This window comes from Amblyomma maculatum, unplaced genomic scaffold, assembly GCF_055883805.1.
Source record: "Amblyomma maculatum isolate TAMU_Amacu unplaced genomic scaffold, ASM5588380v1 scaffold_18, whole genome shotgun sequence".
Classification (NCBI taxonomy): Eukaryota; Metazoa; Arthropoda; class Arachnida; order Ixodida; family Ixodidae; genus Amblyomma; species Amblyomma maculatum.
Window position 1 is genome coordinate 5,506,932 of NW_028146743.1, and position 21,658 is coordinate 5,528,589.

At 44.0% G+C, this 21,658-nt stretch overlaps 1 protein-coding gene across 2 annotated transcripts in view; it reads right to left on the reverse strand.

Moving 5' to 3' along the window:
• Positions 1-21,658, reverse strand: part of cm (AP-3 complex subunit carmine) — an 85,062-nt gene that overhangs the window by 57,423 nt on the left and 5,981 nt on the right. For both annotated transcript variants that reach the window (XM_084586359.1, XM_084586360.1), the window contains exons 3-6: positions 19,261-19,373; positions 17,389-17,510; positions 10,475-10,634; positions 3,116-3,229 (exon numbers count right to left, since the gene is read on the reverse strand). In XM_084586359.1, coding sequence (XP_084442485.1) covers positions 3,116-3,229; positions 10,475-10,634; positions 17,389-17,510; positions 19,261-19,373 — 509 coding nt within the window. The remainder of the gene's footprint in view (positions 1-3,115; positions 3,230-10,474; positions 10,635-17,388; positions 17,511-19,260; positions 19,374-21,658) is intronic.

Genomic DNA, 21,658 nt, shown 5'->3' on the forward strand with positions numbered 1-21,658 from the left:
AGTCAGTACTGCATTCTTTTTTCATGCCTTGGGGGTGGCCCAACCACTCCTTATACACTGCAGGAATTGTTCAGTTGCTGAAGCCAAAACTGAAACCGTACAGCAGCTTAAGGGTGTCTATTATTACTGTGCACCAGCAACCTCTGCTGCCTGTATTTTTGCATACCATGGCCATGCAAGGTAGAAACTGTAGCAAGCATCAAGATATATTGCATAAATTACACTAAGGGCCGCACCCCTGACTTGGTGGCCAGTAATATGGAAAAAGAAAGTTAGCTGTGTGGTTTGCTCCACTGGGGGGCTAACAGGCAAAGGTTGATGATAACTGCCTTTAAAACTAGGAACGAACAGGGACACACCGTCCCGTGCACTGGACTGTGCCTGAAATCATAAGCACAAAAGTGCCTCAGCAATGCCAAGTTTTATGCACTCTGTGTTCATACCAGAAAGCCGTTACGCTGTGAAAAGCCAGGATAGGGTGCACACACACGAGCTGTGCATTTGGCAGTCATGCGCCACCTGATAGGGTGCCAGCGGGATACACGTTGCAGTAGTGCGCTGTTCGGCCTGTGTTGCTTGTTTAACGTGTTTCGCACCAAGGCCTCAGTGAAGATACTTTGAACTTAGTTACATCTAATCATAAAACGCCTAACTTCGTTATCAGCCAATGAACCGACAATAATCTTGCATTAAATGAGCATACAATAGATCTCTGCAAGCCCTTCAACAGTGATGTGCATAGAAAAGCAGATCAGGCAAAGGCCACCCCACACTGCAGCCACGGGTTGCCCGTGTCCATGTAGAGTGCCGCCAGTGTAGCCAGCATTGGCCAAACTGGCCCCAAAGCCAGACCTTAGGAAGGTCCAAATAATTTATGATCCCGTTATGTTTGTCAGGAAAGTAACACAGTGATCAGGAAACTGCCTACAACCTGTTTCACTCAGGGCGGTTAGCTCGCACTGATCATCGGGTGCACGCTTAACTGGGTTGCACTGTAGGCTGAAAAATTTGAAGGAAAACGTCAGTCTCGTGCAAGGGCCACATCTCGTTAGTACCGCGAAAATAAGGTGCGGCCCTAGCATATGCAGTAATTTATTCACAAGGTTTGCTGGTCACTGTGACCACTCACAGGAAAGCATTTCTGAAAGACTGTCAGTCTCCAAAGGTTCTCCTATACCATTACGGATGATTCCCGCAACAACACAAGCTGCCTATGAGCTCTCTGGCCCTTGCTTTAATTTCTAACCTGTGCAACAGACACAGATGCCTTGATCCCCAATATAAACGGACCTGAGCAGCTAGTGCCTCAACGAGCAGCCACCATGCCCTCAGAGTCCAGCCCTTTCTTCTTGCCTTTCACTCTTTCACAACATGTCCCAATGATTCCAACCGCGAACAGCCCGGAAGCATGCCAGAAAAGCTCACAGAAAAGCATTAAACCAACATAAAATTGAACACAGTGGCTCCTGCATCAAGAAATCACTGAGAGAACAAGATACATTAAAATCTAAAACCCCAGACTCAGTTTCAAAGAATTTGTTGGCAATGGGTATTAGTCCAGTAAGAAAGCTGGCGGCTAGAGCAGCTGCAGTCACCTTGGCTTCAGCCAAAAAACAAGTGCATGCTGGCAATTACGATTTGCCTATATCACATGCAACAAGCTTTTATCCAAGAAAATAACAGACAAGTCAGGCGAGCAATAAGATCACATTTTCTCAGTCAAAGAACTTGGTCAAAATTCGTAACAGTTGGTAGGCATGTACTAATGTGAACACACGGCACAAGAAAAAAAAGAAAAGCGTGCATTCAACGTTTCATTCTGAGATGAAGACAGCAGGAGTTGCCGCTAGGATACACATACTCTCCCATGCACGAGAATGAGAGCAGCTGTTCCAACAACCCATGGCGCAGTACCACGTTGGTCGGTGCACATGTCAGACGCAAAGGAGGCAAGTGAGGCGAAATGGCTGCCCTCATTCTTTTGCAGACGAGTACAGAGACCAGTGCATTGGTTGTGGAGGCTAATTCTAAATGCAATGCACTTTACGGAAAGAGGTGATTATAAATTCATTTGAATGGAGAACTTTTTCATTCCACAGGACGCCAAATTAACTGAACACCACTCACAACTTTCACTCCACTACAAACTAGCAGCAAAATGGAACGCAGTTAAAGCCGGATGTAACAAGCCCCTATGTACGAATTCCTTGATATTATGAAGCTTCTCAATTTCTTAGTGCTGCCCCCGCTGAAGCTGTGTGTATTCGTAAACTTCACACAGCAAAGGTGTAACTGCTGTTGACCCTGATATAACATACTAAGCCAATTATTAACTAATACCGAGTTGCCTGAAATTTAGTTGAACACACGCAAGTTTCGTGACGGCAAAAGATAAACTGACACGAAAGAAACGTCTACAATCCCAACAAGCGACCACAATTGACACAATGCACTATGCTCCAGTACCACTGGTGCCTCAACGTAAAAGTCTCCGCTCCTTTCATTTTTGTTATGTCACACCACATTACACTATAACAGTTTATGCTCAAAACCAGCAAAGAACAATAGGACATAACAAAACAGGACTAAAGACATGCGGTGTGCAGCTATCACTACCATTCAGTTGTTGGAGTGATTCTGGTGATAACAGCTTTCACGCATTGGATGTGAGGATAGCAGAAAGTGCAGGCAACACAGCGGGAACAAACAGAATGAGGCAGGTACTTCCACAGTGGGACTAGAGGTGGTGGCGTGACAACAAAATGCTCTCCTCTAGCCTGGCTCTGGCGGCTAGCCTCTCTTCCCACCACACTCTCAGTGGTCCTGTGCCAGCCATGGCAGAGCTCGCTGTGGATGCTGCCAAAGTTCAATTAATCAGCACAAATGCGAAACGGTCTGACTTTCAAGTAGCAGAGGCACACTGTATACATTTTCACCTACATTTACTAACTGTTTTGGTTTCCATTCCTCATTGCCCTTTTGGGTCTTCACGTAATAACTGCACACAACGAAAAACCTGGATGTAATAAAAAAACCGCAAATCTTTCTCAATTCGTAATATTAAGGAACTGCATAACACTGCATTTTGCCACCAGTGCATTGCACATACGCTCACCTCCCAACGCCGGAAACGAACACAGGGGTGAAAACTGACGTCGTCGAAGAGGCGTGGGTTCACAAACGTCAGGCTGAGGTCAGGCATTCCACTCAGCTTGATGCAGCAGTCCACCTTGAACAAGCAGTAAAAAAATGTTTTTTCAGGAACCTTGGATACAAAAATAATTTACGACATTGACAATAACAATTAAATCTAAAGGTGTGTGAACAGCAAATTTTTTTTTTGAGTGTGAAGTTAAATGACAGTTGATCCCGTACATACCTATATCGAACTCAAAGAGGACAGCCAAACAGATACACTGATAATTTTATACATAAACCATGGCAACGAACGAGCTTATCTGCAACCTAGAAGCGTGAGTATAATGCACTTAAGCTAGTGGTGCACTAGCTGCAGCGACATGTTGCAAGTCATTAGACTGGGTCAGTTTTCGGACCCCTTATCTCGCTATGCATCAATGGTGCTTCCATTTCTGTGGCTGTCACCAGGTAGAGAAACCGTTGCACCCAACTGGCAACCGAGCGCCATTCCTTCCTGTCAGGACATACACTGCTCATGCACACTTACCTTTCCAGTGTTACACAATCAGTAAGGTACCTCATTTCAAATGCCGTAAAATGCTGCGAAACTCTGCTGCACCATACAACATACAGAGCGCACTGTTTTCATATGCTACCACAGCCTCTGAAAATGCAGCGCGTATATCTTTCCATTCCCTTTGGCTTTCAGAAGCTTTACCACATTGAATCTCAGTTTAGCTAGTACTATTTTGCGGCCCAACATTTTAGCACCTCTGATGCTGGGCTACGGACTATGTACCACCAAAGCAGCAGTTGCATGGGGCAGGCATAAATTACTCCTAACAGCAGACAGGTGTAAATTCAAGTACACAGGTTACATTAAGGGGCAAATTAGGGGGTAAAAAAATGTAGGCAGCTGAGAAACCGGGACGCCAGCGACAGCGCCCTGGTCACTGGGGAACAACTGCAGCAGTGCTTTTGCCCATTCCACTACAGCAGGTATGCACAAGAAGCCCCGCTTCTGTGCGTACTGCACATCTTTTCATCGTGACTGAAAATGAGAAGACTGCTGGCGCCTGCTCACATTGGTCACTGCTACATTCGCAGCCAGTCATTAACTGCACTGTGGCACGGTGCCAAACTTTGTTTTCTGACCCTCGATTGCGTCACAGCGGCTGTTGGTGGCAGTCGGCACACTTATCGCCCTGTGTTAGCGCTAGATTCTATGAGGAATAGCAAAGCTAACTAACGTAACAAGCACAAGTGAGACTAATTAGTGGGTGCCATTTGGTCACAAGTTCAGATCAATAGGAGCTTTGTAATTTCCGAGCATTTCGGAGGTATGAACAATTCAGATATTAAAAAGTTTGTGCAAATTGGATCAAATAACAAACCCTATTAGCACACTATTTGAAATTTTGAATATTTGCACACCGCTAATCAAAATGTAACAGTATACAGTGATCGTCAAATCATTTCACTTTCTTAATGCGGCCTGCTTATGCTTGAACTCATGAATAAGAAAGTATGCAAGCAATACAGAAGAATATATAATAAAACAAAATAGCACAATAATAAACAGCAGCAGCTACAAATCGGTTGCAGAACAGAGGCAAGTATAAAAGGCATAACTGCATTCAGTGTTGAACCAAGCATTCCAAAAAACCTGTGACATGAAAGAAAGTCTAGTGTTATAGCGTATGCAGCCAGTGTAAGCCTACCCTCTCAACCAGTACGAAAATACAGTGGAACCCAGATATATCAAGCCCAGATAATTCGAATTTTGCTTATATCGAACTCATGGAATATCCCCTTGAAAATCCCATGTAAAAATATAGGAAGGTTGCGTCGCATATCGAACTACAAATTCACCAGTCTGATATAAAGAACTTTGCATTGTGCACTATAAGGTGCTCTTTTGCAGAACTCGCATGCACCTGCTATGATCGTTTGTTGCGCACCAACACGTGACGTTTGCTAGCCACGTGCATGGAGGAACAAGAGGAAACCAGTTTGACAATGGCGTTACGGAGCAGATGCAGCCAATGCAGCAGTAGTTTTGGGGAGAGAGGAAACGCGAGAAGTGCAAGAGTGTGCACATCCTTTCCTAGCGCCCTCTTTTCCTGCCTTCGTTCACAGCAACATGCACGGTGCATGTGCTGAAAAGACAGCTCGGCATGTGGTATACAGAATGTTGGACACTCTGTGCACAGTGGGGGCAACGCGTGTCACAAAAGCCAGGTCAGCATGGGGCAGACAGCGCTGGACGCTTCCCCCAATCGAGGCATGATATAGAACGAATAGGGCAGACAGCGCTGAACGCTTTCTCCAGTGTCGACAAGCCAAGCAAGCCACCACTGACACCCCTGTCAAAGCTGTCGGCACTCTGAATTCCCCCCCCCCTTCCCCCCTCCCCAATATCACCTTGCAGAAGCTCAAATGGCTAGAACTCATCACAATGTTATCGCCGCGCAGCGTCTTCACATGGTGCCAATGAATGCACTGTGAACTGCGACAATGAAGGTGCAAACAGGAAGGGCAGGCTAGCAACTAACGTTCCCCCCCCCCATATTTTCAGCAGAAAAAATGAGAAATGAGGGCTCTGGTTCATTATGCGAGCGGGTTCATTGCACAAGTAAATACAGCATCATTTGCAATGATCACAATAGACGTCAAGCTGATTTCTGTACACCGAACAATATTTTTTGCGACCCCCTTCGAGTCTGATACACGCGGGTTCGACTGCAATGGGAACTGCAGTATTTTTTATACAAGTTTCGGAGGCTTTGTGGCACCTTGTACTACAAAGTTTTTTTCGCTGTGATCCTTTGTTACAATTAAAACCGTCTGCAAAAGTCACATATGATGAAGGAGTTTGCATCAGTTGTGTGAGAGGTCTCTTATAAGGTTTCATACATGGTTTACTGATCTGCCCCTACTTTGAAGGTAAACATGTAAACATGTAAAAAAGCAAAACAGACAGGACACAAAAAGAAACAGGATGAACTAGAGCATGCTCATTCTGTTTTCTTCTTGTGCACTGTTTACATGATGATCAACTGCAGTATACTAACTAGCCCTACAGTGTAAGACAAACCCTGTTTTGATTCTCTCCCCCAATGAGTGTAGGTTTCACAACAGAAGGTGACAAGTATATCAGGTGCAAAAGTAGCTGTTTACTTTTGTTGCTTGAAATATGATGCTGCTGAGAATATCCCACACGTTGACAACATTTTTACTCTAACTTGCTCAAAAAAAGTACATGTCACACTCAAAAATGTGAGCCCGCAAGAAAAGCAGGAATATGTGATATCATTAGTGCTAGTAATTGGTAAGTGAACCATAAAAATTTTTGGCGTACCAATCGTGAATTGTAAAAATTGAAGTCTCGTGTTTGTTCTATTTCGCAGAGCAAACTCTGTCATGCAAAACCAGGCACTTCATTATTATAAAAGAGACCCTGCATATATGGACACGAGTAACACCCAAAACACAGCCAAAGGTAATGATAATGAACACAGCTGCTATGGTGGAATCTCAATGATATAATCACGGATGATATGCAATCCTGCATGACATGAATTTCCCACAATTACCTGGCTAGAGTATATGGTTTACAATCGGCAGAATTTCTGGTGATGTGAACACACTCCCACACTGCTCCTCATAATACAAACATGCGAGCCATCACTTTAACCTCGACCACAAATGTTGCCCGCATTTCGTCCATGGCATGACATGCACCACAGTGAGCAAAGGCGTGCAATTGTAAATTAACTTTATCACCTGTAACAGACCCGAGTGAATGTATTTTCCGTGCTCCTAGATATAGAGTTTATTCATTTTTGACAACAAAGATTTCTCCCGAACCCGTGAGCCCTTCAGACATGTCAAGAACCTATTGTATAAGCATACAATCATGTTGATAAGGGGGCGAACTTCATACTGCATCTCCTCCCTAAGTATACATGGCCACCATTGACTAAGGAGACTGCGTGCACGAGTTGAGTGCATGCAAGGTGCAGTTTCGACTGGCAGTGCCAATTTCATCACTTGGAATGTGAAGTGCTCTCCGTTGTGATCCCTTCGCTCGCTTGTATTTTAATTTGCATGGCCGGTATAATTTTATTTGCACCTTATAAATTTTTGTAATTATTGATTTTGCACTGGCCTTAGGAGCACAAACATCAGCAACGACAAAAACACTCCAGTGTCCCTTTAAAGGACAATGCTAGCATTCTTTTTGCTTAATGCGTTTTACTGAAACCTTTAAAGCGGCTCTCCCGATTCTTCGCGTCAAATTTCACAACCCAATAGCATTTCATTCCAGCACAAATTAATTTTAAATTCCGCCCTTTTGTGCCTTAAATTCGGCCAATTTCCATCTACAATTTTACAAGCATAACATCGTGCATGCCCATTGATATTTGCTGCATATTTAATAAAAAAAGAAAAGATATTCCAAGATTTTTTTTTTAAATAGTAACAGTCATTGCTGACAAAAATGACCTAATTCTGTCACAGTCACATACCAGTTCAGCCAATTAGTGAACGCAAAAGAGGTTCTGTGACAGTATCCATGACATCGCACTTTATGGTCAAAACTCAGTTCTGGTTTCGGTCTCTTGGGTTATTGCAGCTTCATGTCGTTTTCCTCGCTATATTTTGAAAATCTTTTCCATCACTACCATGACTGGGAGGTCCATGAAACGTAACCGCAGCTGTTGGCCGGAAACAATAAAAAATCCTTTGGAGTTAAGCAGCCGTGCAACAATAAGTCTTAGTCCAAGCTACTCGTATAATTTTAAAAAACAACCAGCTCAGGGAAACTGCAGCCCCAGCAAAGCCTCAAGCGGGGGCATCTGTAACACCTAACACTTAATGATACAATCAGCAAAAGCACCATCACGTTCTCGTGTTGGTGTTTGCAAGTATAACCTCGTTAATTCGAAGTCATCGGGACTGCGAGAAATCTTCGAATTAAGCGGGTTTTCGAATTAACCGAACACACCAAAAAATAAGACTTAGGCAAAAAAATTCGTTGCAGAAACGTGTTACCTTTATTTGGCATATTTTGAATTACTACTGAAAGTAATCAGAGATGCTGGTTTGCCGCGTCCGGTAGTTTGCGGCTCCTAAGGTCATGCTCTCGAGTTGGTCAAATAGACAAAACATCTCTGAACTTCCACCGCGGCACTCAACAAAACTACGGATAACGTTCAGCGATCCGATAACTTCACCAAGAGCAGGTGCTCGGGGAGGCTCGTCGGTGTCGTCGTCGCTATCGTCGCTGTCATCGCGCATGTTCGTACCAGCAGTGATCTCACTCTCCAAGTCAGAGTAGCCAGTCTGCTCTTCGCTCTCAATGTTGATATACTCGGCGAAGACGACTGCGTTGGACTCATCCTTTGCGCAGAGCGCATTGATGTGGTCGCAATACTCTGCTCCTTCTTCGTCAAGAGTAGTAGTACATGGGTGGTCAGCATCGGCATCAACAGTGCTTTCACTGGAAAAACCACCGTGTTCAAAACACCGCCTGATCAATGTGGGCTCCACTTGTTTCCAAGCGTACACCATGAGGCATATGGTTACGAGGAGGTCGATGGAGTACTCCTTGCCATTGTCGTAGCAAAGGAGCATGCGCTTGAGCAGGTGGTACCGATAAATCTTCCTAGTGTGGTGAATGACGCCTTGGTCCATCGGCTGTGAGATCGAAGTGGTGTTCGGAGGTAAAAATACCATCCTGATGGCCTGGAGATGTGGGATGTCGCCATGTGCCAGGCAGTTGTCGATGACAAATAGGACATTCCTGCCCGTGGCCGCGAACTTGCGGTCAAGTTGCCGCACATACTCTTCAAATATTGCACCTGTCATCCAGGCTTTCTTATTGTGCCTGTAGACGAGTTCATCCTTTGGCGGCAGCCGCGCATTTTTGAAGCAGCGAGGCTTCCCCATCTTCCCGACGACCAGTAGCGGCAGCTTGTGTTTACCGCACATGTTTGCGCCGAACAGCACAGTAATCCGGTCCTTGGCCTGTTTCCTACCCTTGATGGCGGTGTTTTTCACTGTGAATGTGTTCGTTGGCAGCATCTTAGAGAAAAGTGCAGCCTCGTCAAGGTTGTAAACGTCGTCTGCACCGTACTCGCTAAGCAGCGGCACCAATGTGTGGTTTCTCCAATCCTCGACAACGCTCTCGTTAGTGCTGCCGCTCTCACCACAGACGGTGAGAAAGGTTAAATTATTGCGTTCTTTAAAACGGCAAAACCATCCATTGCTGCACTTAAATTCCTCGTGCCCAAGTTGTAGAGCTAGGTCGTTGGCCTTCTCCCGCAGTAGCGTTCCATTGATGGGAAGGTGGGCAGCGTTTGCTTTCTGCAGCCAGCGAAGCAGAGCAGCTTCCACATCTTGATACGTGGGAGCCCGTACTCGTGACCGCTTCGAAGAATAGGTCTTGCCGTAAGCCTCTAGTATTTTTGACTTGTTGCTCAATATTGTGGACAACGTCAAGAGGGGCACGCCATGCCTTTTGGCCAACTCGGTCTTCGAACAAGCGCTCTTGCCTGCTTTCTGGATCAAGCAGAACTTCTGCTGCAGCGTTAAAGTCTTGTACTTTGGCATTTTTGCACTGCTACGGTCACAAAGCTAGCACTTCTGCACAGTCCCGCCCAAAAAAACGGCACAGTAGCCGACCCCTAACCACAGCGCACAACACAAAGAAATGGCGCAGGCGAGACCGGCGCGGCGGTGGTGGTGGCGTACTTGCAGCGTCGGAGGCACAGTGGAAGAGTGGGCGAAGCACACCAAGGGATGGAGTGGGGGCAAGGTCACGTGATAAAAACTGGTATGCCCGCCGTGTTGCAGTGAAGCACGTCTTCTCCTCTGCAGGTGCGTGTTTCGGCGGTGCGCGAGGCGCACTGTGGACCGATTTTTGTGCAGAGAGTGCTCCGGCTGGGGCGCTTCGCCTATAAATCATCACCATTACTATGTGGCTTTGCCTCGCGGCTCCGTAGGGCCGTCGTTTCGCCGGGTTTGCGGCGAAACATGGATCAGGCATTGCCGCATAGCAGTCCAAATTTTCGAATTAACCGGGCTGGCGCAGGCCGCCTGTTCGAATTATCCGGCCAAATTTACATTGGAAAATACGGGACCGCAGAAAACCTTCGAATTATCCGGGATTTCGAATTAACCGAGTTCGAATTATCGAGGTTGTGCTGTAGGCAAAGCAAGGCAACCTTCGGGTTTTCCCCACCAGCAGCATTCCATGTGCAGGGACATCATGGTGCGAGGAAACAAGAAAAATAAACCTCAGATCTAAAATAAAAAATGCGTCACTTACGTATCCCTGAATTTCAGCGGAGATGACTGACCCGCTCTTGTCAATGATGGCATCCACCTCTTCAACCACGTCAAAGTAGGCCTCATTGTTGGCATACTTGACGCCAGTTCGACGCCACGGGACATTGGACAGCTGACCGGTGGGCAAGGTGCTGCTCAGGCTGAACAGGGCAAAAATTTGTGGTGAGGGTTCAGCCCCGACACTTTCACTTCACCTCAGGAGACATTAGAACTTCTCCCTGAAAAACGCACTCAAGTCTTAATAAATAAATCCCTCCTGATCATACCTCACCTCATGTACACATCAAACAGCTACATTTGGCACATGGCAGTTTTGCCTTAGAAGTGGTAGTAAAGCTGATTTCAGTATGCTCTGCTTAAGCTGCAAATTAACACGTCAAACAAACAATCCCGTATACAAAGAGACTCGAATAAAAACACTGGTACAATACTTCAAAACACACATTTTTTTTACTCATTTTCAATCCAACTAACATGTCCCCACCCAATCTTTCTGTCTGCAATGCCAAAGTCAAGTGTGCCCAATGTCACAGAAATCACCCTTACTGATTCAATATCCGCCTTCACACAAAAGAATAACATTGCATACTTGGTGTATTGCCCATTTAGCAGACAAATGCACAAATAAAGCATTTCCTTCCACCTCCACGTTGTTTCCCAAGATGCAACTGGGGCTATTATGCATATATGGGGCTATTATACCTTTCTTTTCTGGCAACCTTGTTTATACACATACCCAAAACAAATCACTGACCCTGAAGTAACAACAGACTGCAGTGGACTTTCATTACGAAGAATTCATTTAAGAACAATGTGAGACCTTTGACTGGTTTACCATGGGACTCAACATGAAAAGAATCCGCTTAGATGAACTGTTTCGCGTGTCATTCGATTAAGATGAACTTTCACAACGAACATAAACCATAATGCCCCCCGCCGTAACAGTACTTATGGGGCATCCGCAGGGCACTATCAAGTATGCAAAGAGCTTCTGCACAAGAACGCGTCCCCTAGCAAGATGGTTTGTCCGCACTATAGTGAAAAACTGCAGCGAAGCTGCCTTTCAGAACCACACTTTCTTGCAGACAATTTTTTTTGCCAGTGTAGAAAAGGCAGGGCATTACAGCGCCTGCACCGGCAGAAATCTGACATGGTCAGATCTTGGCATCGCATGTACGTTATGTGAGCCCACTACATCCCACAGACTAAAAGGCACGTATGTACGTGCAAAGCAGGCCTGCGCGTTGACTTCAGGCTTAACCTCTCCAGGGTGTACATATCATTGAGACGCGGAAATGGGTAGATAACGTTATGCGCATTGCTTGTAACGTATAAAAGGCGCACCATGTGCCTTCTAGTCAAGCAGGTAACGGATACGCTGAAGATGGAGTGAGATGGGAGAACACACACACACACCCTACCCTGCTGGCCACCTTAGAAATGCTTAAAGTAGAACGGAAAGCAAAATAAAGAAAAAAGGGAGTCGCCATAGGATACAGTGAGAAAGGTAAGACAGTGAAAAAACAAAAAACAAAACTACACCAGTGCCATTTTCAGGTAGGATAACTGTCACTTCATGCACAGTACAACGGATGCATTACTTGCAGTCATGCTCACTCTGGAAGGCTATTTTATTGTCTTCGTTATGTCACATATTTGGACACACCTAGCATGCTCACCTCTTTTGTAGGGCCACTTCCTTTAAATAAACTTTTGGTAAGAGGAAGAAATTTTCTGGTCCCTTCAAACTCGTCTTAAAGGAAATCTATTGTATCTGCAAATGTTTACCCACTTTTCAAAATTCGTCTACAAAGTGCAGGTCAGACAAAACAACACAGAAAAGTGCACAAAAAATTGCAGGGAGACTCAAGCTTAGCCTTAAGAGTAGACGCTTTAACACTGACTTTTCATTCTGCAAATTTTTATAATACATTTTTTTCTTTAGGTTGGTTTTTGGCGCAGTTTGTCTCGCTTTTCGATGGAGACCTACACTTACAATTAACAGCACACAATCGGAGGTACCAATGTCATCAGTTCAAATCCACATCACAAACTAGCCTCCAACTTAACTACAAAATGGACGCTAAACTAGAAGCGGAGGGGTATGACGTCACCCCCCTGAACACTGCACAAAAAATGCTTGCATCACAATTTCAACACAAAATCATGTGCCATTTTCGCTCTACAACCACAACATCAATGCAGGCTTTTCTGCAAGTGTTTCTTAACAGCTACAGCTGCAACTTGGTTTCAGTACCCAGACATTCAAGTGACATTGAGACCTTGAACTTTTAAAGGCACATTGAGTAAAAATGTTTTGATAGATTACTGCACTATGCAGCGAAGCATCCTCAAAACACCACGGTTCAGCATACTCAAAGAGTGGCGGAAGCTCGTGGACGCAAGAGAGGGGAATGTGAGTTAGAATGGCGTGACGCCATCCGAGAATTAAACTAAAAGGCCAGTGCACGCAAAGCAAGTGTCCAAAATGGCACTACTGGCTGATGCATGTGCCTAATGGCAGCGGCAGGATGGCGCAGATTTAAAAAAAAGGGAAACAAACTATACGGCTGGGCTGTATTTCAGCAATGAGGGACTTCTGATCGCGCCGTCATGCTTGCCACAGTGCACCCGCCTGAGGTGTTGCGGTCACCACTGTCCCAAGCAAGTCAGGTTCGGGTAAGTCTATCTGGAAGATCGCTGGCTTTGTGGGGCGTACTTTAACCCCCCCACCCCCCCCCCCCACCCATCCAAATAACCCCGTGCGAGTCTGCCCATGTCGGAATTAACGAGTGTCCGATGCCATAGACTTACATGGGCGTCAGTAGGGACGGTGCTCCTAGTTTTAATTATCTAAATTTCACTTAACGGGCACCAAATTACGAGATTTTCGTGCCCCCGAAGTGCATTTGCAACACATATGCACACTGTGTACTAAGAGCAGACGGTAAAGGGTCTGAAAGCAAAACGGGACAGCCATCTTTCTTGTCACACATCAGGAGAAGGAAGTACAGTCATGCCTCTGTACATCAGGCGGTAGCATCTTCATATTTGCTGCAAAAATTGGTAGCTGGAATAGCACTTCGGCGTAAATTTGCGGAAAATCACCATTTTGTCGCAGCACATGGCAGGTTTGATGAAATGGTGCATTTATCAGACAGTTCGTCATTTTCTCGAGCAACATTACGGCAATGGGAAAGTTCTGCCTAAATATGAGGAAAGCCGCACAGCAAGTGTAGTCATGACAGCGAATAGTTCCATAATTAGAAGACTCAGACGACAAACATAGAGACAATGTGCATAAGCTCATAGTCTCTCTGCCCCGCATCTTTTGCATTCCTCTTATCGAACGAAGGCCATCGAATGAAGGCAGGTGGCTTCCAGAGAACACAGACAAGCAAAGAAGGCGCAGCTTTCTAAAGACGAAATACACAAAAAGTGGGAATCCTATCAGCAAAGAAAAAAGAAAAAACTGACAGTACAGATTGTCCTGCGCAGTAAAATAAAGCAGTACACCGATCGATGGATGACTGAAGTGTACGACGCAACTAAAGCAGGGCCGAGGAAATTCTGGAGTTGTATAAGCTGTCTGGGTGAAAAGAAAAAGCCGGAACAGATTCAAGACACCGAGAGAAAACGTCTAAAAGAAGACGATGCTATAGAATACGTACTTCAGTTATAGTCTAATCATTCAGGGGCAATGATAGAGCGATTTCCCCAAATAGCGAAGCAGCTCTGGAAAGCATAACAATAAAGTGTTTAGAACTGACCAATCTTAATTGGAAGACGGTGGAGACAAATATTTCTAGGATACAGCCGCAGAGGCAGAGGAAATCTAATTGCAATCAAGCTAATTAATGGACTTGGTGCAAGAAGCAAAGACACGTTAAATGCATTGAAAACTGTTATAAAAAATAAACAAATTGCAGACAGTTGGCGATGGAGTAGGATGAATTGAACCTTTAGAGGGAGCGGTGATAGGGTTACTATAAAATCTTCTAGACTGATCACAATAACGCCAGTTACCTACCGGCTGGCAATGCAAGCGGTGAAACTGAAACAGGCATGGATAGAAAAGAATAACATACTGGGAGAACTGCAGAGGGATTTTAGATTCGGTAGGTACCTGATAGCATCTTCGTGCTAATCCAATGCATAGAGTTAGCCATGGTGGATAAGCCGACCACTGTATTTAATCTTCCTGGACAAATGCGGTGCTTATGACAGCATAAATAGGAAGCTTCTGTAGAACATACTAAAAGGAGAAGGTATCGAGGAAAGGTAATTGAATTACTAGAGGAAATATACCGAGACCATAAAGATGAAGTTGTATGGGAGGGGTTAAGAAGTACACGTGTGGACATAAACAGAGCATGTTTTTCCCTTCAAAATAATATCATGCCTCCTGCACTGGAGATAAGAAAATGATGTTTGTCCAAGTGAAAGGGCACTGGCGTCTTACTGCCGGTTTGCAAACACCCTGACAGCCAGTTTTAATTATGCAACACATCAAAAATTTTAGAAGAAAATAATGTGCTCCATTTACTTTTGTCCGCACCAGTACATCTACTGTTGAGGTAGTACATAAAGGATCAAGGCAAGGTTGTCCGCTTTCACAGCTGCTTTTCATGAAAAATAAGGAAAGGAGGGTGCAAGAAAGCCAGCTTGATTTTGATCTTTTGCACAAACTAGGAGGAAGGGATGTAGAGCAGCAGCTGCCAGGTTTAATGTATGCAGACAATACGGTACTATTAGCCGATAACAAGGAAGACTTACAACCTCTACCTAATGCTTTCACTCCCAATCTTTTTTCTGCCTGCTCCTCACTCCTTGCTGGCTCTTTTATTTTGCATGTCATTTCCATGCAAATTTTATGCTAGTGATGATGCAGGGCATGTAAACATTCTTTATTCCACTTGCCGGGTTTCATCTTCTTCTGTGGATTCCTAGGTGGCAGGAGTTCTTCCTTGCTCTCTGCACTTGACTAGTTGCTTAGCTGAGCTCATTCATTGTCACTTGCATATGAGTCAGAATTCATGAACTGTTCATGAATAGATTTGTCTGTCAAGGCACGAATGCACCTGACACGCTTACTCGCCGTAGCTCGCTGCTGAGACAAGAATGAAGCAATGCGATGGTAATGATGATGATGATAATGATGATGGGGACCTAGAAATATCCTCTTTATTTGTTGTTTGAAATGTACCCAACAAATTACATGCATTTATGCGGCCTCTATGTAGACAGCGCAAGATGCCCGCAATATTTCTTTTCATACGAGTTGTATCGAGAGAGGCAGGGAGTGAGTTAAAGAGACATGAAGATACCAGGGAGTTGCAAGAGGTGTGTGTGTGTGTGTGTGTGCGGTCTCAAGAATTATCTTGGTAGTGACTCGTGGTGATGAAAGAGACTGTAGGCTTCACTTTCAGAGCAATTAAGTCAGGTCTGATGGTTATTCAATGATTCCACTGATCGAATGGTTACAATACAAGGGAGTGAGATACTAAAGATTGGCGGAATATAAGTATCTCAGGGTATGGATAAGTGAAGGAAAGGTATACATGCAAGAACATGAACAGACTGCCAGGGCGAAGGGGCAAAGAGATGCTGCAATAATGAATCGCAGAGGATTATGGGGGTATAACAGGTATGAAGTACTGAGAGGTATTTGGAAAAAAATAATGGCACAGGACTTATCTTTGGTAATGCAGTTTTGTGCTTAAGGACAGAAGTTCAGTCGGGAGTTAGAGACAGATCAGAAAGCTGTGGGAAGATTAGCACTTGAGGCCCATGGCAAAGCTACAAATGAGGCAGTATACAAGGTGATATGGATTGCGCATCTTTTGAAGCAAGAGAAGTCCACAGCAAGATAATATATAAAGATTGCCCCAGGAAACTGGACAATAATAGGTGGGCAGCAGAGATAATTACTTATGCGGAAAGGGCACGGTCTCAGAGTGGCAAAAAAGGACAACAAAATTAACCAGTTGGTATGTAGGGAAACAGGGCAGAGAAAAAAAAGAACAGTAAACAACAGGTAAAAGACACAGAGGGTAAAACCTTGAATAATGCAACAGACTCTAGACCTATACAGGAAGTGGAAAAACCAAATTAAGAAGGAAGCTTTCTACGACAACTCCAAGAAGCAGAGGCCTTTTTTGAAGCTAGATCAGGTTGTGGTAGAACGTGAAGATGATGAAAAAGTTGGTAGATGCCCAGAAACAATTGAACATCTTATGCTGTAATGTGGCAGTATCCATCCAGATGTCGAAGGGGGCACAGCCACTCTCCCCAAGTGCTTACGGTTGAGAAATGGCAAAGGAAACTCGAATTAATTTGCAGTAGAGGTTAGCAGGACGCGTTTGTAATTTGCAATAGAAGTTAGCAGGAAGCGTTTGGAGGACCGGTGCTTAAGTAGCAGGGCGGGGACATAAAGATACTGAATCAGAATTAAAAATGCAATTCAATTAAAAATATAGAGAGACAATGATGAAAGTTGTTAAAGTTGAATTTTTTTTTTAAATACGGAAAGACAGCCTGAACAAAGTGGAAATTGTCACCACCCCATTTCAAAGGGGATGCTCCTAACTTCCATCCATTCATGAGGATCACACTGACGACTCAGTGAAGAGAATAGGAGAGCCACTAATATTATCTATACTTCTTTGCTGCTCAGTTCACCAGTGTTGCTAACATTAACACAGCTGTGATTTTCATAAATTTTTGTGAAGAACCAGGGACTGTTCCGTGCTTTCATTTCAAGCCCATATATTTTAGCATATCTAGAAAGCTTTAAAACTGTGCTTGTGAAGACAAGGCTCGAGTGTAGCACTAGCTTGAGCAATATCAGAAAACAGCAGCATCAACCATAAGATGGATTCATACACAACTTACTTGGTGCGACCTGTGACAGTATTGGCAAGCGTTCGGAGAATGTTAGGTGGTTTGATGAGCTCTTTGAGGATGTTAGACTCCGTGGCAAGTGGGAAGCCATTGTCCAGCATTTCATCCAGGAGCTGCATAATTTGACCATTAACATAATTGCTTTTGCAAGCTCTTGCACTGCAGCTTATTTACATGAATGAGCTAGTTCACCAAAAAGCAGATGCTAGTAGTTAATGAACACCGCACCAGGTAACCGTGCAACTTACTACTTCTCTGAATGTAAAATCAGGAGCTTTGGTCACTTTACAGAGGCAAGATGACAAAACAAAAATAAAGTTTTGCAATATGACAGATACAGTAATAGCAGAGTTCTACAAGCTTTATCAAGATACTGAAAAGGAAATAAACTACTTTCAATTTAGGAAACTACAAGCTTTGAATGTACAGGCAGCACAGTAACTTCTAACCTGAGCTCACAAATGAGCAAATCACACACAAGAATTCATCAAAGCATTCATGCAAATAAAAGAGAGGACCAGATCAAAGAACACAAAAAAGCCTGATAAAACAACTTAAAACTATACTCTTAAAACCTCACGTGCACAGACAATAAAATGAAAAACGTACACAAGGCTGATTTGCCAAGACAAATGAACAAGCTTAAAAGATGCAGAAAAATACTGAAAGGCCCACTGTAGCTAATGGACACTTTTCTTTTTAAACTGAGTGCAATCTTGAACATGTGCAGGGCTGCTCGAGGAATTCTTGTAGCCTGCATTCCCTCCACGTGCTTCCTCCTTAGTTTTCACATAAGAGTCCCTCCCAAAGCTACAAAGAGTGGGTAACCAGTTGGTGGCAGTGATAACGTCTAATTGTAAAAGCTCTCTCACACACAACACAGGCATACATATATATATACATATATTTTTTTTTCCCATGAAGAAGGAAAAGGTCTCCTGGGGTAAAAGCTTGACAAGGCCCAGGAGACCCAATACAATGCAACAGCAATACAGTACAAAACAATAAGGTAAACTTTCATCCAGAAAGTTCAGAAATGAGCACAGGATTTCAGGAAAGCAGACACAAAAGCAAAGGTAGTGATGGCCCTCTCCACAGACTTTCGTGTGGGCCAATATAGCTGCATGCATGCGCAAGGGAAATAACTTCAAAGAGGGAACCATGGCTTGAAGCTTTATGCATAAAAAGTGAGGCCCCTAGCACATTGTCTAAAAAGGTACTAAAATGGCCTTGAAGAGCACCCCAAAAGCAAAAACTATCACGTTTACAAAACGCAACTAGATGATCTTCGTACCTGAATTTGGAGTAACCTATTTATTTAGCTTAAAATCTGAAGAACATTCAATGCCCCCTCCCCCCCCCCCCCCCCCCCCCCCCCCCCAAAAAAAAAAACTGCACAATCCTAGGGCTATGTACAAATTCATTGTGTTTTTGAACACATTAATATGAAATAAAACAAACATGGCACCCAAGTAAACTTGCAGCAATGATATTTAGCCAGTCAGACACGTCACGGGAATTTCTGAATCACATTCCTGAATGAGCGGTGTGATGTGTTGGTCTGGCAACACCATACCGCTTCAGTTTGGGGTTGAACATCCCAAAGTGACTCAGTCTATGAAGACGACATAGCGTGAGTCACTGAAAATTTCGATCCTGGGGTTCTTCCAACGTGCACTGACACCGCACCGCCCACGGGCGCCTAGCTTTTCGCCTCCATCAAAAAGCGGCCACTGTGGGTGGGCGTCAATCCCACATCCTTCGGTACAGCAGTCAAGCACCCTAACCACTGTTATCACCACGGCGGGGCCATACCGCTTCTGAATAAATCAAGAAAACAACAGAAACTGGTGTTTTGCATACCTCGTAGACAACCACATAGTGCTCCTTGATAAGGAACTCTGTGCAGTCACTGAAGTAGTCAACGAATGTGTCAACAACACGGTGCAGGAACTCTATCACGAACAGTGGTGGCACTGCAAATTTGTTAAAAAGATGAGAACCATTATGATTACAGCAATGACTTGTCACAGACACAATTTCAAGAACCAGCACAGTAGTCAGCCCACTGATTTTTTGATGATTTCATGATGAAGGTGAGCATTCAATGACAAGATTTCATGATGATCATGAGAATGTGAGACTTTCACCTTAGCAAGCATGGTTTAGAGCTAGTATACATCAGAACAGAGCTGTCAGCTTTCATTTCTGCTCAACCAACCTGAAGAGTTATTGTCCCCAAGAGTACATGCAAATTACTCCTATCAATGCAAAAGAACAGGTGAAAAACATATTTCAAACAAATGCAGTTCAAGAAAAAGCTCCAAGCCAGTGCTTGTTAACAAGCACTAGCTATTTCTTGGAAATCTGCATTTGGAGGCAAACGGAAGCAAACTGAACAACACTGTGTGCTGCATGTACAGGGTGTTCCATATATATCCACCCGGATTGTAAAAAATTTTTGTGCGTAAAATACTGCACTATTTGGGCTCAAACATTGAACACAGTGCAGCTTGTGATGGTCCACGTATTCCGATAAGCAATTTAAGATTGGAACTTGCCTGTATTGATCCGAATGAAAAACTGCAGTCGGCTGTGGCAGAGCCTTCTGTCATGGTGAGCGGGGCATTTGACTCGACAGGCTGCGCCATCTGGTAACCTGCGAGGCCAAGTCCCGTACTGTTCGGCACATTGGTTGCCTCGCAGTTCGCCAGATGGTAAAGCCTGTTAAATTAGCTGCTTCGCTCGCTTTTACAAAATGCTCTGCCAAAGCCGACTGCAGCTTTGTGCTATATCTGGAAAAATCAGGCAAGTCCAGATGTTAAATTACCTATTAAAAAAATGTAGACTATCATGAGCTACCTCGTGATTGGCATTTGAGCGCAAATAGTCCAGTAGTTTTCAGAGGAGAATTTTTCCCAATGTGGAAAGATAAATATGGAACACTCTGTATGTAGCCACCATAGTTACTAAGCTTTTATAAAGGAAGCCTGGATAGAGAACATGGGGAAGCACATGGAAAAACATGGCCTACAAGACTGCGAAATTTGGTTTTATTAATGCAGGTTAAAACAGCATTCTGCTTTTGCTTTGCTGTTTTCAAGCAAACTTAAAACTGCCTTAGGAATGCCCCAGAACTGGATTCTTGTGGCCTCTAAATTAGTAGCACTTTGCTTTAATACCAGAGGCTTGCTAAGTGCCCTGCTCGAAAATGTACCAATGAATATCCCGGTTTTCAAAGTGGAAGTTTAGCCTGACATGCAGCTGTGCCAAAACAAGTTCCATGAACCTTTGACTTCTTGTACCCCCACAAGGTCCACCTAATGAAAGACGCTCTTTTCATGAAGACATTTGTAATTTAATATCATGCTCGTTGTGTGAGCATTCGGTGCAGTCTGACTGCTAATAAACAACAGCAGGCCTATGACCTATGTCCACGACAAATGTGACACAACTATGTCAAGTTAAGATTCGGGAGTCCTAATGTAAAGTCTGAACTGCCCCAAAGAATCTGGGATGGCTGGTAACCACTATAGTAACAGTCATGAGGCAGACATTTTTATTTTCCACCAGTATGTTGGCCAATACGTAAATGCATTCACACTGTGAGGAATCCTAGGCATGCTCGTATTTCAAGCAAGCCCAATTCTATCAAGTACCATCGTTTTTCTGCACCTAAGAATGGAACACAAAAATGTGGATGCTTCGTTAAAATGAACAGTACACCACGGAGTTTCACACATGGTGCCACTCACTGAGGCATGGTAAACTTGAGTAGTTCACTACATGCTCACGAAACCAATGTCACTGCCTTAACCACAGTTCTACTAATTTATTTTCTTCAAATGCTTCAGCAGTGCTAGCCAAGAACTCCACAAATCCAACAATGCAAAGGTACAAAAATCCTGAACAAAACTTAGCAAATCAGAGACCACCATTACCGGCACATGAAAAGGATATGTTATTTGGTGTTTATACCAATGAACACAATGATATTAAATTTTCAACACCAGTAGAACGTCAAATAACATTATCCCCAGCAAGCACCACAGTTTTGCAAAAACATTTTGTCCTTTCAGACGACACTACTGCTTTCAAAGCTCTTCATGTCAGTCACAAAGAAAACCTCCCCTATCACACTAAAACTCTTTGAAGTGAGTTCCAAAAGGAATTACTGACTGGACCACAATGAATTATAACCAGAGATGTGCAATTTCAATAAACATTCACATGCCTGAATATACATCAACACAACCATGTG